Below are 16,948 nucleotides of genomic sequence, written 5' to 3'. Positions count from 1 at the left end.
AAAACTCTAAAAGAAAATCCTCTGCATACTGAAAAATAAAGAAATAAAATGATGGCAGCAAGACTTAGGGACACCTGAGTACTTGAGTCCTTCACCGAGAATATAATCATTAGTTTTTCTTCTCTTTCTTCAGTACAGAAATACTGATTACTCACTGTACTGTCCACTGCTAGTTTGGTAAATCGGTGTTGGCACTGTTACAGTGGTAATGGCAGGGGCTGACGTCTCCTCCTCAGATTTCTCTTCTTCAATCCTTGGCACTCCTGGTGCATCAGAAGATAAGTCATTCAAAATTTTCCTAGAAAAAGAGAGAACTATATTAATTAAGAGTAAAATTTACTGGCTAAATACAAATAAAGACTTAAAAGCTGGCAGAAAACTATTAGTACTTAGACCACAAGTTAAAAATATATGAATTTTAAGAAAAAGTTCCAAAGGAATCAGTGATACCAAATATAATAGAACAATAAAGAAAAACTATACACATACACACAGTATGTGTATATATGGAAAAGTACAATGAAAATATATTTCTTCATCTCTTTTGCATGATCATTCTTACTCCTCTTTTTCCAGTTTTACAAATTACTTATCTTCTAAACCAGCGTGGCAACCCTATGGCACACATGCTGCAGTGGGCTGTTTATTATCACTGAAAGCTCTAAAATGTACACCATCACTGTTCTGAACCATCTCGGTCCTCTTCCCTGAATACCTTTCACTTTTTTTTCTTTTTAATAAATACATTGCTACATTTCACTCTTTTAAAGTACATTCCAGATATGGTCTGAGCAGTGGGATTCATTTCCTCCATTAGTCTAGACACTAGGTTTTTACTAATAGAGCCTTATGGTATTCTGGCTTTGGGGAATGGGGGGTGGTGGATCACATTATGTTGATGATAATTAAAGACCTATGTAGCTTTTCCAAATGGATTTTTAATCCCGAATCTGATATAACTAGTTTTACTTTATACTCAGATTCAAAATGTTTACAATTACTATCACTTTATTTTTTTTACTGAGTTTATTGGTACATTTTAGGCATACAGTATAGTTACATTCATTATTGGGATCTTGTACCTTTACATGACAGGTCTTGGTTCTCATTTTTCCCCTTGTCCCTGCCCTCCCTTCACCCTCTCCTTGCCCTCCCCATTTACAAACACTTTATTTCCATTTTTTCATTTTCTCATATTTTTTTCTTTTCCCTTATTACCCTTCCCCTACTCTTCCCACTTTCCCTACACCTTTAGCCCTTTTCTTCCTATTTCACATTAATTATCTCATTAGGATCTTGTGTACTACTATAGTTTTTCACACCAGAGAAATTATTCGGTATTTACACATGTATGACTTATTTCACTTAGGAGTATATCCTCAAAATGTATCCATTTTCCTATGATTGAATCTAATTTCTCATTCTTTATGGCTGAGTAGTATTCCATTTTATTATAGAAAAACCACATCTTCTTTATCCAGTTTCCAAAGGATGGGCAAATGGGCTATTTCCAAGTTTAAGCTATTACAAACTGTGCTGATAATAAACATAGGTGTGCATATGTCACTGTGATATGATTCTTTCAATTCTTTTGGAAAGATACCCAGCAGAGGTATAGCTGGGTCAAGTGGAACCTCTAGTCCCAGCTCTTTCAGGTATCTCCATATTGATTTCCATAGTGGTTGCACCAGTCTGCACTCCCACCAACAATGGAGAAGGGTTTCTTTTTCCCCACAACCCTGCCAACATTTGTTATTGTGTGATTTCTTGATAGCAGCCATTCTTTGTGGGGTGAGGTGGAATCTCAGTGTTGTCTGCATCTCTAGTGATGTGGAACGTTTTTTCATATATTTACTTGGTGCTTTTACTTCTTTGTCTGAGGAATGTCTGTTTATTTCAGATGCCCATTTTTGAATTGGGTCTTTATATTTGGGGGGCTGGCAAAGAAACAGACCTGAGGATCAGTGGAACAGACTGAAAGACACAAAAACAACTCCAGATATACTCAGCTACCTCATTTTTGACAAAGGAGCTGACCATCCCCACTGGAGGAAAGATAGCTTCTTTAATAAATGGTGTTGGAAAAACTGGATCTCAACCTGCCAAAGATTAAAACTAGACCCTTATCTCTCACCATGCACTAAATTAAAATCCAAGTGCATTAAAGATCTAAATATTAAAAAAGAAACACTGAACTTGCTGGCAGATAAATTAGGCAGAACTCTGGAAGACACTGGCATAGGAAAAGACTTCATGAACAAATCGTCAGCAGCATGGGAACTAGCAGAAAGAATCAACAACTGAGATCTCATCTTACTAAAAAGCTTCTGCACTGCAAAAGAAACCATCAACAGAACTAAGAGACAATCTACAATGTGGGAAAAAATTTTTACCAGCTGCCCCTCAAAGGACTATTATCTAGAATATATAAAGAACTCAAAACAATCCGCCACCCCAAATATACTATCACTTTATTCTAACCTACTTCCTTTGGCTGCTATGCTTTCAAAGTACTCACTTGCTTAACCCTCAGGGTCCTTATCACTTAAGGTTCTATTGTTTGCAAATCTGATGAACATGACTTGACATTTTTCAGCTACACTGCTGTTAAAAATATGAAGCCAAGGCTGGGGCATAGAGGCACACACCTGTGTGAGGCTGAGGCAGGAGGATCTGTCTGAGTTTGAAACCAGCCTGGGATACTAGTGAGTTCCAGGTCAGCCTCAACTACATAGTGAGACCGTCTCAAAAAAAAAAAAAAAAAAAAAAAAAAAGCCAAGTGAGGCCAAGTGGGGGCCATTCAAGGACTTCCTCTAGATATAAATTAATCACTATGAAAATGAGTTGTTTCAGTACTATCAATTAAACTCCAATTATCACAAGAATTTTATTACTTTGCTATATTGCTTTTTGGTTTTTTGGGGGGTGCCAGGGATCGAACTCAGGACCTTGTGCTTTTGAGGCAGGTGGCAGAACCACTGAGCTAAATCCCCCGCTCTACTTTGCTGTATTAATAAGGGCTATGTTTCAGGAATTTATAAACTTAATGGTACCCCTGTGTGTTTGATTGTAAGGGCCAATAACATTATCTTTCCAAAACCTTTCTCTAGAAGTGTCTGGTCTCGTGGCATATTTCTTCGATTATTAAGGTGTAATTATTTCAATGATTATTGCTAGGATTAATGTTACAAGCCAATTAAGTCAAATAAATTTTTTTCAATATAAAAGCTGTGACTTAGAAGGCCTGCAGCTAAGATAGCCTTATGTCTACGTTCACACAACATATACCTAGAAACATAAAATTTAAAGCCTTAAAAATGTATCAAGCTGGATGTAGTAGTGTACTCCTATAAGCCCAGCAACTTAGCAGGCTGAGGAAGGAGGATCACCACATGTTCAAGACCAGCCTCGGATGCATAGTGAGTTCAATGCCAGCTTAAACTACATAGAAAGACTCTGTCTCAAAAAGCAAAAAAAAAAAAAAAAAAACCAAAAACCAAAACAAAACAAAACAAAAAACACCCCAAAATCAGTATTCACTTAGGATTTTACATTTGATTATAAGGACAGAGAAAAGGGCTAGCTTAATAACTAAATAATTCTCCCTTAAAGGGGAACAAATATACATAAATAGAAAATTTAGACTTACAACAATAAAGATAATTTTAAGTCTCAAATTTATTAAACTTTAAATAAGTTTAATAAGATCTGTGGTCATGTCCTTCCTGGAGATATTTAATAGGGAGCCAATTTCTACACACAATAAATGGTTTTGGTCTATTTTGGAGGCAAGCAATAGGCCAGGCAACATCCACTATAGAAATGCCCCTGAAACTATCCTAAGTTTCCCTGAAATTAAGAGGATGTTAGCAAAGTACCACACTGCAACAACTACTAAATTAATAAATACTTATCTACTAAGCCTTACAGCGTAAGAAATAGTTTGCAAAAGTGAAGCAAATGAACTAGCATAGCTTTAGAAATGACACTAGAGAATGTGGTAACTCTATCAAATGTATTCCAAACTCAAACAGAAAAGCAGCAGGTGGCACAGTCTATAAAATTATCAATGTTTATTCAAGATCATTCAGAGCAAGAAGTGATCTTTCTGGTACTGGTCTTTTGACATCTCCATCTAGAGCTAAGATTTTCTGCAATCTTTGATTCTAATTATTAAATCTCATACCTGTAGGAAGGCCTTCTAGAAAGAATTTCCCTTCGCTTCTGGGAATCAGTTACGCTATCCACTGATTCCTGTGAATCTTCACTTTCTGCAATAGTTGAAATCTGAAAATAAAGAAAAGCATTATCATGATAATCAAACTTAGGTCCCATAACATTTTATAATTAAAACATTTGTCCTTAATTTCTTTCAGGACTCCATGTAATCAATCTTGGATGACAATCACACTTAGGTCCCATAACATTTTATAATTAAAACATTTGTCCTTTATTTCTTTTAGGACTCCATGTAATCAATCTTGGATACTTGGATACTTACTTTTCAGTTTTTTTTCTTATGGTTATTATAACAAAAATCACCAGTAAAAATAAGGTTTTAGACATAAGGGAAAAACTAAATATTTACTCCTAAGTCTATACAAATATTTTCTTTACTGTGCAAACATCACAAGTACATTTACAGTGATACGAATAAGATCGGCTATCCCTCACCACCTTCCAGATAGTTATTTTATAGCAACTTTGTATAAAATTTTCTACTACAAATAGACATATTTCAAAGCTAGCATTTTACAATTATTTTAAAACAAATATTCAAGGTATTTCTGGTGAAGTATTCCTAGACTGAAATATAATGAAGATAAGTGAATAAAGATTTAGATGAAACAACAGAAACTAGAATTTACTGATGACGTACTATGTGCCAGGCGCTATGCTAAAGCACACTTATATTACTTAATATAGTAACATCAGGCACTACATAGTTGCTAGTATTATATTAGTTTTACAGATGGAAGAATTAAGGTACAAAGAGGTTAGGTAACTCAGCAAAGTGACAAAGCTAAGCAGCAGTACCCCTGTTAATACTTAGTATCTCCACTTTAGAGATCCTTAACAGCATCAAAATCCTGGTGCTTTCAGTCTTAAACCTGTGTTGGCAGAAGCAACAACTCAATAGCATTTTTAGCCTATGTCTAGACTAGCAGTTCCCTAACCTACCTATGCTTATCTGATAAATCTATATTGCCAGTTTCCTCTAAACTGCAAAAGCCTTAGGCTGTTTTCTAAAACAGGCACACATGATACTGTCAGAAAGAGAATTAGATCTAACCCAGAAAGAAGGGTCAGCTCATCAAAATATGTGTGTAACAATGGCAATAAGAAAAATCATATTCAAGAAGTACCCGAGAAACTCCAAAGGTATTCTTTATGTGGTCCAAGCCTAAGGATTCTAGAGAGTGGGTACTATACTTATTTTGACAGTGCTTTGTGACACACATCATCACTTTTAAAAAAGAATGTGGTTAATCTAGTAACACTTTGCAAAATACACTTAAAAGAAGGTGATGTACCTACCTATCCAAATCCTTTAAAGTAAAGGTAGTACAGTTTTTCGCACTATAAAAAAATCTTTCAGACTTTAAAAAGCAGTCAAGGATTAACAAAACCAGAAAGGATAGCTAAGACCATAAGCGAGGCTGAATTTAGTCTATGATCCTTAGCAAATTAAAAATGCTACAGATACTTCTAAAGGAGCATGTAAAAAAATGTTTCACTCATCAGAAGCTGTTGTAATTAGTCTTATCAACAGTTTCTGCACAAACTTTCTCAGATACAGAGCAGATCAGGAACTGTGAAAAGGACTTAGCAGAGTGTCAGAACAAAACCAAGGTCAAAGTAAACAGTATTGTGATAAGTTGTTTTTTTAATTAATGAATACTCCACTCAGAATCTTTTTTTTTTTTTTTTTTTTGTACTGGGGATTGAACTCGGGTCCTTGCACTTGCAAAGCAGGCGGCAGAACCACTGAGCTAAATCCCCGGCATCCACTCAGAATCTTAACACTTCCTCTGTGGCTTTCTTTGTACTTTGCTTGACTCACACATGCCTCATCCTTACAACTGTTTCTTATGGACATTTAATGGTCTGGGAACATGTCTTTCTGATGTGAAACTCATTAAAACAAGCTATTTACCCACAGGATAGTTTAGAAATTATTACTTTGTTTTGTATGTGACTTTTCATCCTCCCTCACCAAACTCAGTGGATGACACTTAGTACAAAAAAGGTTGCCCTCCTCCAATCTATAAAATTTTGTCAATTCAGACAGAAGCAAATAATCACTATTTAATAATTATGTTAATTCTCTTTTTAATACAAAAGGAATTCAGACAAAACAGAAACCACACTGGCATGGAATGTACCAAACATCAAGACTGAAACTGTGGAGTTTGAGTGATTATGATAGGTCCATCAATTTTAACAACCATACCAATCTTGTGTGGTAAAGTCAGTATGGGGAGGGCTATGTATGTGTGAAGACACAGGGTATATGGGAACTTTTCTCATCTTTTTCTCAATTTTATTGTGAACCTAAAACTATGCTAAAATTTTCGGGTTAAAAAAACAAAACAAGGCTGGGGATTTAGCTCAGTGGTGCCGCCACCTGCCTTGCAAGCTCAAAGTCCCAAGTTCGATCTCTGGTACGAAAAAACAAAACAAAACAAAAAAAACCATACTGGACTTAAAAAAAAAAAAATCATGTAAAAATAATAGTTCAGTATATTTACACCTTAAGAACAATCACATGAAAACATTATATCAATTATAAATTATTACAAATTATCATACTCCAACAATGGAATCCCTGTGATCCTTACTTCTTGACATCTCTTATTAACTTCTTCCTGAATTCCTTAAGTCGGTCTTTAATTTTGGCCACTTGTGACAGTCAAAAAATTTCAAAAAGCCAAACCACTACTTAGAAAGTTTTAGACCTGCATTTCTCAACTTTGATTTAAAAATTATACCTTCCTATTTATATGATAGGGAAAAGTCTTTATTATCACTTGAAGTTTCAAAGTAAAGCAATGGTAAAACATTAGGTATTTGGGGGGAAAATTACACACAATCCACTGAAAACTTACACACTTTCCCTGGTTTAGTTTATTTTTTTTAATTTACTGATCAATGAATTTAGTAGAAGTCTCAAACACTGATCTTCAAACTTTTGATCTGCAGATTTATACAAAGAACTTCACATACACCCACCCCTTTTTGTAATACTAGTGACTGAACCTAGGGCCTTCATACTGAGCTACATCCCCAATCCTTTTTATTTTGAGACAACGTCTCACTAAATTTTGATCCTCCTGCCTCATCAGCTTCCCAGAGTGCTGTGATTACAGATGTGTGCCACCACACTGCCTCAGCCATGTGTTTCTTACTTACAAATTTTTAAGTGTGTTCTTTATATCATACAATAACATTTCTTAAATAAGTACAGATATTAAAATTTTAAGTCTCTTAGAAATAAATAATTTTTCACTATGGTGAAGTAATGTCATTAAACATACCCCATTAAAGATCATCACTATAACACTTATTTATGGGCAGGGAACTAATCTAAGCTTAGGTTTTTGGAAATGTTATTCAACATCTGCTAGTTCTGAAAAAGGTAACTCACAATTTAGAATACACAGGTCACAAAAGTAAATGTATCTTACTCAAGCTGTGCTTATAAAAAAATCATTTTTCACTGTCACCTACCATTTATGACATCTATCTAGTATATTTTCACTCCCTGGCTTTAATTAAGATACTGCACAGTTAAGAGGAAGCTGTTAATTACTTTCTTTTTGGCAGTACTGGAAAATGAACCTAGGGCAAAGGCTCTACTGCTGAACTATATACTAGCCCTTTAAAAAAAACTTTCATTTTTCAGATATTTTTATTTTTAAGTTGCCAAGGCTAGCTTTGATTCTGCTACCTCCTCCCTTAGTCTCCTGAGTAGCTTAGGTTACAAGCAGGTGCCACCAAACCTAGCTACAATTTCGTATTTTTAACAAATAAGTTCAACATGTGCCAAACTTCTGTACAGTTTAGGAAACAGTATTTCTAAGGTTTCAATAGTATACGAATTTATTAGAGTAGACAACATACATTGTTTGCAGTGGAAAGTATGGATGATTTCTCAATTTCTATTTTCAAAATGCTCTCTCCACTGCACATTTCTTTCAAAAAGCAACAATTATCTCATTCATGGTTAGAATATCATTTCCACCTAGAAAGAATGTCAACTGGATTTTTTTCAAAAATATCTGTCACATAAAATATCCCTTGTAGGGCCAGGGATTTAGCTCAGTAGTGCCACCACCTGCCTTGCAAGCGCAAGGTCCCAAGTTTGAGCCCCAGTACAAAAAAACAAAACACAAAAACAAACAAACCAAAAAAGCCCTTGTTAAGTCTTTGCCATCATCATGAAAATCAGAAACTTTGAACAATTATGTTTAAAAAAAACAAAACACTATCCTTAAGTTATACAGCTCTTAAGTAATGAGCACAGAACCTACCTCTATGTTGTACAAATTTTTAGTGTTGACCCCATCATATTGCAAAGTATTAAAAAGATTCCATCAAAAGCTTCATCTTCAACCACTCTTCCTTCTTTATTCCAGCAACAACTTGCTATTCCTTGATATCCAACCATACTTTTATTTTCAATCCTTTGAATCTGCTTGTATTATCGGCCTGTCTTAGTTGCCTTCGCTGTTTTTTGGTCTCCTCTCAGTGTTCCCCCAACACCTCACATAAAATAGAACACCTTTCCCACATCATCTTTCTCTTTTCCCTGTTTTATTAACCTCTCCAGCACTTATCCTCACCTGACATATTTTATTTCATAGTCTGTCTCTCTTCACTCAAATGTGATCTTCATGCAAATAGAGACGTATTGTTTTTTCACTGTTGTCTGTGATAGTACCTAGAACAATGACTAGCACATAGCATGTGATCAATAAACGTTTGTTAAAGAAACATGAAATACTTTAATATAATTTATAAATTCTATGTCTGGCACATTTAAACTACACTACACTGATATGTGGCCAAAAGTAATGAAAACAAGGATGCCACTGTCAACTCCTATACACTGTGTAAATCCTAATGAATTTGTGAGGAATCTCAAATAAGCTCTGAGATGTTACTCATCTTTTTAAGAACAATTAGGGCACCAAAACCAAGCTGTATATGAAATATCAGTACAGCTCACTTTCTAACAGTCTCAAAATATATAAATAGAAGCCCAAATATCTTACTCTCCCATCAAGAAAAATGTACTTGTATATTTTGGCAATTTTGTTACATATTACTAATATTCTCTTATCTAGACATGACAGAATTCCTGTACTTTTTTGATGTCCTTTTCTGATATAAACTATTTACCAGTTAGTATTATTAATCACTATTAGTCAGCTGAAGTGACTATTAAAAGTCCAATAGATTCTCCATGGTTTAGGCTGTTTAAAGGCAAGTACACTTGTGTCTTGATTTGGTCCAACTTTTCCTTAGCAAATACACATATTTTAAATTGTAAGCATAGCTCACCTTAATGGCAAATGTGTTCCTGAAAAGATGAATACATACTTCTATAAAGGAAATGGCCATATAATCCCCAGGTTCAAATTATATTGCTCCAAAATAGAGATTGGATTTAAGAACACAGTCAATAAATATCAAGTCTTTACAAATGTTGTGGTTTTAATTTTAGGAATTTTTGTTTTGTTTTAGAGAGCGCTTCTGTAAGTTAAAAAAAAAAAAAAAAAAAAAAAAGGTTGACATGCCCAAGGTCATTCGGCCTACTAATATGCAAACTGGGTCTGGAATTGAAATCGAGATTTCATGACAAGCAGGTCAAGTTCTGTACACTTTACCAAGAGGAAGATATGGGTGAGGAATTAGAAATGGGATACTCTGTGGATAATGTTAAGGTAGTATGGAGTGAGATAAAAACTAAGGCAAAAAATAACTCGTCATTATGATTTCACAGAAATACCAACACTTAGATCTTTATTTAGATAACATTATATACTAGTTAACAAAATCTGTTCTAAATATCTTATACATATTTATACAATTTGATGATTTCACACAAAAAACATTATCTCCTAACCATACATAAGTGTTGAAACAAACCAAAAGCCAAGACAGAACCAAGTAGGAGACAATAGCAGCTCAATGACTCAGTATAACATGGCAAACAAAACAAAACAAAAACAAACAAGCAAAAACTAGTATGGCCTTAATAAATGCTTCAAGGATAAAGAGAATCCTTTTCTCCTCTACAAATATCAATGAGTTCTGGGTTATCACGTATAAAAGCTTTCACCTAGAAGAAAAACAACCAGGATGGTGAAGGGGAAATCAAAGGTACACAATATAACATAAGGTTAAAGAAAAACACGTTTGGGCTGGGGATTTAGCTCAGCGGTTTGGTGGCCTGCCTTGCAAGCGCAAAGACCCGAGTTCAAGCCCCAGTACCAAAAAAAAAAAAAAGAAAAGAAACGAAAAACATGTTTGTTGAGCGTGGAAATTTTCTTATAAATAGGCAGTGTACAGTGGTAGAAGAGGAAACAGTCCAACAGAAAAGGAATCAGATTTGCCAATCTCGTTTCTGAGGACAGAACTGGAAATATCATGTAACAATTTTACAAAAACATATTCTGGCTCAATACCATAAAGAAAAATTTAGAAATCACTCCGAACTACTTAGAACTCTAAGTAGATCACCTTAGGAGACAGATTCCTTTCTCTGAGAGTGCTCAAGTAATGCTAGAATACCATGTGGAGGAGGAGAAATATTATAAAGAGGAATTAAATAATATGTTAAGGACTGAGTAGGTAGCAAGTTTGGCCTGGCAGTAGAAGACATGTAAGGATCTAAGGATTTTACTTAAACCTTGAAATTTCACATTTTTAGAGGACAAAGACATAAAGGTAATTTCTCACCTTCCTTTCTAATAATAGTTCTCTTCAAATGTAGGACCTAGGACTCACCTGTGTTCTGGAGAAAAGTCTTTTTAAGTCCTTACAGGAAGACTGTGAAGCAAAATATATGAAATGGGAGGCTGGGGTTATAGCCTACTTGAATGAACATTAAGTTCTCTCTCTCTCCCTCTCTGTTTCCTCTTTCTTTGTTTCCCCTTCAATTAGCTCAACTGCAAAGGTCTATACTGCTCTTGGTTCCTTACAATTAAATAGTCACCTTCAGAGGTCCAAAGTGCCTTTATTCTCTTTGGATTCAAACCAAAGGCACAAACACCAAAGAATAAGCTAATGTGCCATATGATCAATGTACCTTCTGAATACACTATTATTTCCAAGTCGTACACTCTAACCAAAAGCTCAGAATAAAATATATATTACAAAAGTTGTATGTGATCTCTAAATCCAAATAATACCTCAGATAAAATTAATAATTTGTTAATCAAGGATTTCTCACCTAAATGCAGGTTTAGAATATTATTACAAAGTTACCTATGTATCTTAATTTTTCTTAACTGAAGTTCATCAGCTTTACATAGTCTCTCCCAAATATTTTACTTTATCCTATGTACTTAATTATTTTCCCCAATCAATTCTTTTTTTCTGCAGCTTAAGAAAAAGTAATTTTCTTCATATGTTCATGTGTACATACATTCCTACATATAAAGATGACTATACATATGCAGCATATTCCTTTATTATGACATAAAACTATGAACTAGATGTGTCCTTAGTTTTATAACTAATGAAAGGAGACAGAAATGGCTATAAACAATAGTTACAAAAGTATATGCAAAACTTTTTATACACATACCTGAACTGTCTGGACTTGTGGAGACTGAATAACTGATGGCTGGGCCGCCTGAATAACTCCATGGACTTGAACTGTCTGCCCATTGGGCAGCTGTACTAAAGTTACGGTGGGAGCAGATGATGTTGCATGAGCTGCTGGCATAGATACCTATGGTGTTGAACATGGAAAACAATTATCATTACAGGTATTTCCTTGGAACTACTCAGATTCAATTTAAAGTAACTTTTTAGAAGCAAAAATATGACCTTTCTGCTACATTAGTATTTCACTATAGTGAAACAAACCAATTAAATGTTAATATTTAAAAAAAAAAACCTTATAGGCTCCCCTCCTTTCTTTTGAATCACTCCCAAATGACCAATAAAAAGTTACTTTAATCTAGTATCAAAATATGCAACACACACTTCCTCTAAACACTAAATACCACTCTATTAGGTGCTTTTACATTTTCCTGGCTGCTTTTGTAACCAATTTCTTGTTTTGCTCTGAAGAAACTGAAGGCTAAGTAATAAGTACCATCTCCATTTTAGGACAAAATAAACTACTGCTCAAAGAAATTAATTTACCTAAGGTCAACAGATGTGCTATCCTTGAAGAAACAAAAGTTTTCAAAATATCTTGTAAAATAAGCCATGTTGTAAAACCTTAACTGTTCTCAAGCTTGGGAAAAACTGACCTATACTAAGTCTATAACAAATATACACTTAATAATAAGCAGCTAGTGTTCTCATTTAAACTAATTACGAGCATACTTTTTTATTGCAAAAGCATTAATAAGCATTATAATTGAAAAATTCAATTTCCTCTTTTCCTTGAAAAAAAATCACTAAACTGGTAGCAGCTTTTTAAAAAATTTGTTTCCATTCTCAATAAATAAAAGGGCAGAGTTAAAATATAAGAAAATCCAATTTTCTCCTGAGGCACAAACGTGGCAATTTAAATTAGTCAATATTCAATTTAAAAGAACCCTTCAGTCACAGGTCTATCAGATAGTATTTATTGTTTTTGTGCTCCAATATACTTAAGAGGGATGTTACTGGCTCATTTGGTAAAAAGCTACTGGGACCTTATCTGCCAGAAACAGTGCTTTAACTGAAACTATAAAAATGACACAGGTACAAGTCCTGACCCCAAAGAAATTACTGGTGTGTGTGTGTGTGTGTGTGTGTGTGTGTGTGTGTAAAGGAATGGGGAAGATATTCTAGTAAATGTAATTCAGTGGAGTAAGAGGTTTGCTAAAAGAAAAATTGACATATTGTGTTTGGCAAATCTATTCAAATGAACCTAAGAGGGAGGCTAACAGGTAAGAATGGGAGTTTCAAACAGTGAATACTAGTTAGACATCATTACTACTGTGACTTGTAGACTGGAAGGCACAAAACTTCAGAGAGGTAGCAATGAAAAAAGCAAAGAGAAGCAGCAACTTCTACATGACAGGGATGAAGAGAATTTCAGAGCTAAGAGAGTGCAATGTTAGCATGGAGTAGGAGGAGAGATAGTGACAGAGGTGGGCAGGGGTAACTGAGCCAGTCATGATCGTCTCTATGTGTCACAGGAAGGAGCATACATTTTATCCTGCAGAGTATGGAGAAGACACTGAAGAAAGGGCTTTGAACTCCTGAATATTACACTGAGGTATACATTTTAGATAGCTTACTTTAGTGGTAGCATAAAAGATACAATCTCAGGAGAGAGAAAAATGCTAGACTGGAGAGAGCAAATGAAAAGCCTGCACAGTAGTTAAGGTGAGATGATGAAGGCCAGAAACAAGGCAGCAGTAATAAGGATGGGAATGAAGTGATTTTTACAGAAATGTGGAAGCAGACCAATCAGGGCTTTATGCATGACTGGTTAAAAGAGGCAAGAGTAATAAAAAATGACTCATATGTTTCACATGAGAATTGGTAAGCTATATCATCAAATGAAACAGAAAACATAAGTAAAGGCCGGGGATTTAGCTCAGTGGTTCTGCCGCCTGCCTTGCAAGTGCAAGGTCCCGTGTTCAATCCCCGTACCAAAAAAAGAAAAAACATAAGTAAGGACACGGTCTTGTGTGATTAGGACTGTGATGGAAGATGGGCTGGCACATGAATTTGCAAGGATGTTTAGCAGACAATTAGTTGATTCTGAAGCTTTGGGAAAAGATCACTACCACAGACAGTCTTTTGCACACTAGTTAAAACAAGGAGCTTTTTCAGACAGTTTGGAAAAGGAAACCTGTCCTTATTATTTTCTTTCAGCCACTTTAAATCTTTTTTAAGATTTTTACCTAATTCTAAAAATGTCACATATGCATTATCCATATCAGAGTCACTTTTTGCAAAATCAGTCTAAAGGAACCCAGCAATACTTTGCCCTTCACTGACGTTTGAGGCAAACCTTAAGACTATTCATAGTATTAGCTTGTCTTAATTCTATAGAAAAGCTCTTCTGATATTTAAAGCAACTGTTATATTGTCCTTCCTAAGCCCTCTAGGGTAAATATAAGAAGCTAACTCAATCCTTGTACACTGATCATTCTTCATAATGGCTTCTCTCATTTTAAGTTTATAAAACACAGACATGTAAAGTACAAAAACAAAACAAAATTTACATTTCTTCTACTCAAAAGCTTATCATTAGTTATTTTTTGCTGTACATCTCCTAAACCGTTTTTTAAGGCACATGAGAACATTCAATTTTTATAATATTTTTGTTTATAAATGTTTAAAAATATATTTTTCCACACCGTTGTTTCCTTTAATAGTTTAATGGCTATATAAGTATATAACTTGCTTAACAAACTTATTACTTAGATTTTTAAATTTGCCTATGACAAAAAGCTACAATGATCATCCTTTTTTACCTTTTAACTTAAATTGAAACCAAAAGCATTTCCCTTAAAAATAATTGAATATGTATAAATAGAAAAAGATACTAGCTTCCCTAAAATTCAAATCATGTGACTCCAATTTTAAGTCTTCAGTAATGGCTGTTTGATAAGAATTGGAACACATGCATTTTCTTTCCTGAATCCCCAATTGTACTTCATTAAATTAATTTCATTTTTATAGGTATACTTACACAAATATTAGAATGAGAAAAGAGGTAATAGTAATAAAGAGTCTAGGAAGCTGGAGGGCAGATAAATGAATTGGGAAAATTTCAGATGGCCAACTCATAAGTTGAGAGACAGTCTGATGTGCAGTACAAAAATCCAGAGGCTGGGATTTACCATAAGAGGTAGCGTGAAAAAACGCTGATAATAAGGAAGGCTACTTGAAGACTTTGTGAAAAACAATTAGATCCTCTCCCTAACTCCCCATGGAAGAACAAATAAATCTACCACACTGTGACTGAAAAATGGAAATTTACTCTCTGAATAGTTTCTTGAGGCCTAACACCAGGCATTGCTGAAGGCAGCTACTAAACTCTAGCCCTTTCTTCTCACTTGGTTCTCAGTATTTCTCCCTATAACCAGGGATTAGTGAAGTCTCTGTAGAACCCAAGACTGCAATACAAAGAGAGAGTTAAAGATACTGTTATTAGGACTACTACCACCTATAGTGAAACTTGCACCTCACAGATATTAGGCCCAAACATAGCAACATTTAATGCTTCTTAGTCCACTTTTATGTACTCATATATGGTGCTAGGGATTGAACCTAGGCCTCACATATGCTAAGTACACCTCCACTCCCTAGTTCCCTCCCTACTTTTAAACCTGAGAAGTCAATCACAAATTATCAAACATATGGGGAAAGCCTCTAAAGTGAAAGATGGAGAGCAAAACAAATGGTAGTGGGTAGCTATATGGAGCTCTATGAGAAGACAACATAAACAAATAAAAAGTTCAACAGATAGGCTGGATTTGGATTGTGTTGAGGAAATCTCCCAGAAAACAGAACAGAAAGATAGAACTCAGGAGAGATGAGAAAAACTGTCCCATGGATAGAATGTCTAGACCACAGGATCCTCCAGAGAAATAAGAAAGAATACAGGAAAAAAACATCAATCAAATAATTTAAATAAAACTCCTAAAAGCGAAGACATATTATTTTCACTATAATAGAGATCTCTGAATACAGATGTTAAAACACTGATTCAATTTATCAATGCCCATGATAATGAAATTTTGAAGTACTGTGACCAAAGTAATTTTATAGGATACCAGAGATACAAAATAAGAATTGTTCTTTGCAAGAACACTAGAATAAGTTACTGTGGAGCGATGCTTTCAAAATTAAAAAACAAACAACCCTTTTAAACCAAGAATTCTTTACCCAAACTTTTTTTCCTCAAGGTACCATTAGATAGATACACACTCTACTACATCACTAAGACAAAAACAAGGAGAGTGAGAACTCCCAGGACGACACTATACAGCAAATCAGAGGCTAATCAGGCAAAAGAGTAGTGTGACTAAAAGTACAGCTATATCAAGGCTTGTCATCATAACTGCTGTCATCTTCCCCAGAGAAAAGGGCTTGGATGAGCCTGGAGTCTTAGCTGTGCTTGCTTACTTCAATCCTGTATTAATCAAGCCCTTGCCTCATCTGAGTATCCACTTTTAGTGTATTTGGTTTTGTCTTACTCATGAGGGCTGCAGGTGGGCCTCGGTAATTCTAGGAAAGAACACGGAGCAACCATTTCTCCTGATCAAATTCCTGCTGGAGGCCAATATCTGGCCCATGTTTTATATCAGTTAAACACCCCACCCACATCAACCATAGTGAGCCTATTATCCAAGACTCATTTATGCTCAGTGGTTTCTCTAGGAGCTTTTAAATACTTGAGGAAAACTGAAGCTAGACATACCAGAACTTCTGCCAGGATTACTTCGTCCTGAGAACCTTCTTCTTAAACTGGCATTGTTACACTATTAACCTAGCAGGTTTATCCTCTTATTTTTTTTCTCTAGTACCAGGGATTGAACTCAGGACCTTGAGCTTGCCAGCCACATCATTGGCCCTCTCAAATTTTTTTTTTTAGACAGGGTTCCACTATGTAGTTGAGACTAACCTGGAACTATGTAGCCCAGGCTGGTCTTGAACTCACAGCAATACACCTGCCTTGACCTCCTGAGTGCTGGGATTACAGGCATGTGCCACCACACCCGGCTTGTTTTTTTTTTTTTTTTTTTTTTTTTTT

At 35.1% G+C, this 16,948-nt stretch overlaps 1 protein-coding gene across 3 annotated transcripts in view; it reads right to left on the bottom strand.

Moving 5' to 3' along the window:
• Window positions 1-16,948, bottom strand: part of Creb1 (cAMP responsive element binding protein 1) — a 43,749-nt gene that overhangs the window by 25,935 nt on the left and 866 nt on the right. For 2 of the 3 annotated variants that reach the window (XR_004517523.1, XM_010616087.3), the window contains exons 2-5: window positions 11,819-11,965; window positions 11,017-11,058; window positions 4,187-4,287; window positions 156-298 (exon numbers count right to left, since the gene is read on the bottom strand). Coding sequence is in view for 2 of the 3 variants with exons in the window: in XM_010616087.3 (XP_010614389.1) it covers window positions 156-298; window positions 4,187-4,287; window positions 11,017-11,058; window positions 11,819-11,965 (433 nt within the window). In the remaining variant the exon portion in view is untranslated. The remainder of the gene's footprint in view (window positions 1-155; window positions 299-4,186; window positions 4,288-11,016; window positions 11,059-11,818; window positions 11,966-16,948) is intronic. The other variant, XM_010616089.3, reaches the window with a different exon arrangement.

This window comes from Fukomys damarensis, unplaced genomic scaffold (genome assembly GCF_012274545.1).
Source record: "Fukomys damarensis isolate Sample0158 unplaced genomic scaffold, DMR_v1.0_HiC HiC_scaffold_16, whole genome shotgun sequence".
NCBI classification, from domain to species: domain Eukaryota; kingdom Metazoa; phylum Chordata; class Mammalia; order Rodentia; family Bathyergidae; genus Fukomys; species Fukomys damarensis.
This window is presented reverse-complemented; position numbering and strand designations above follow the sequence as displayed.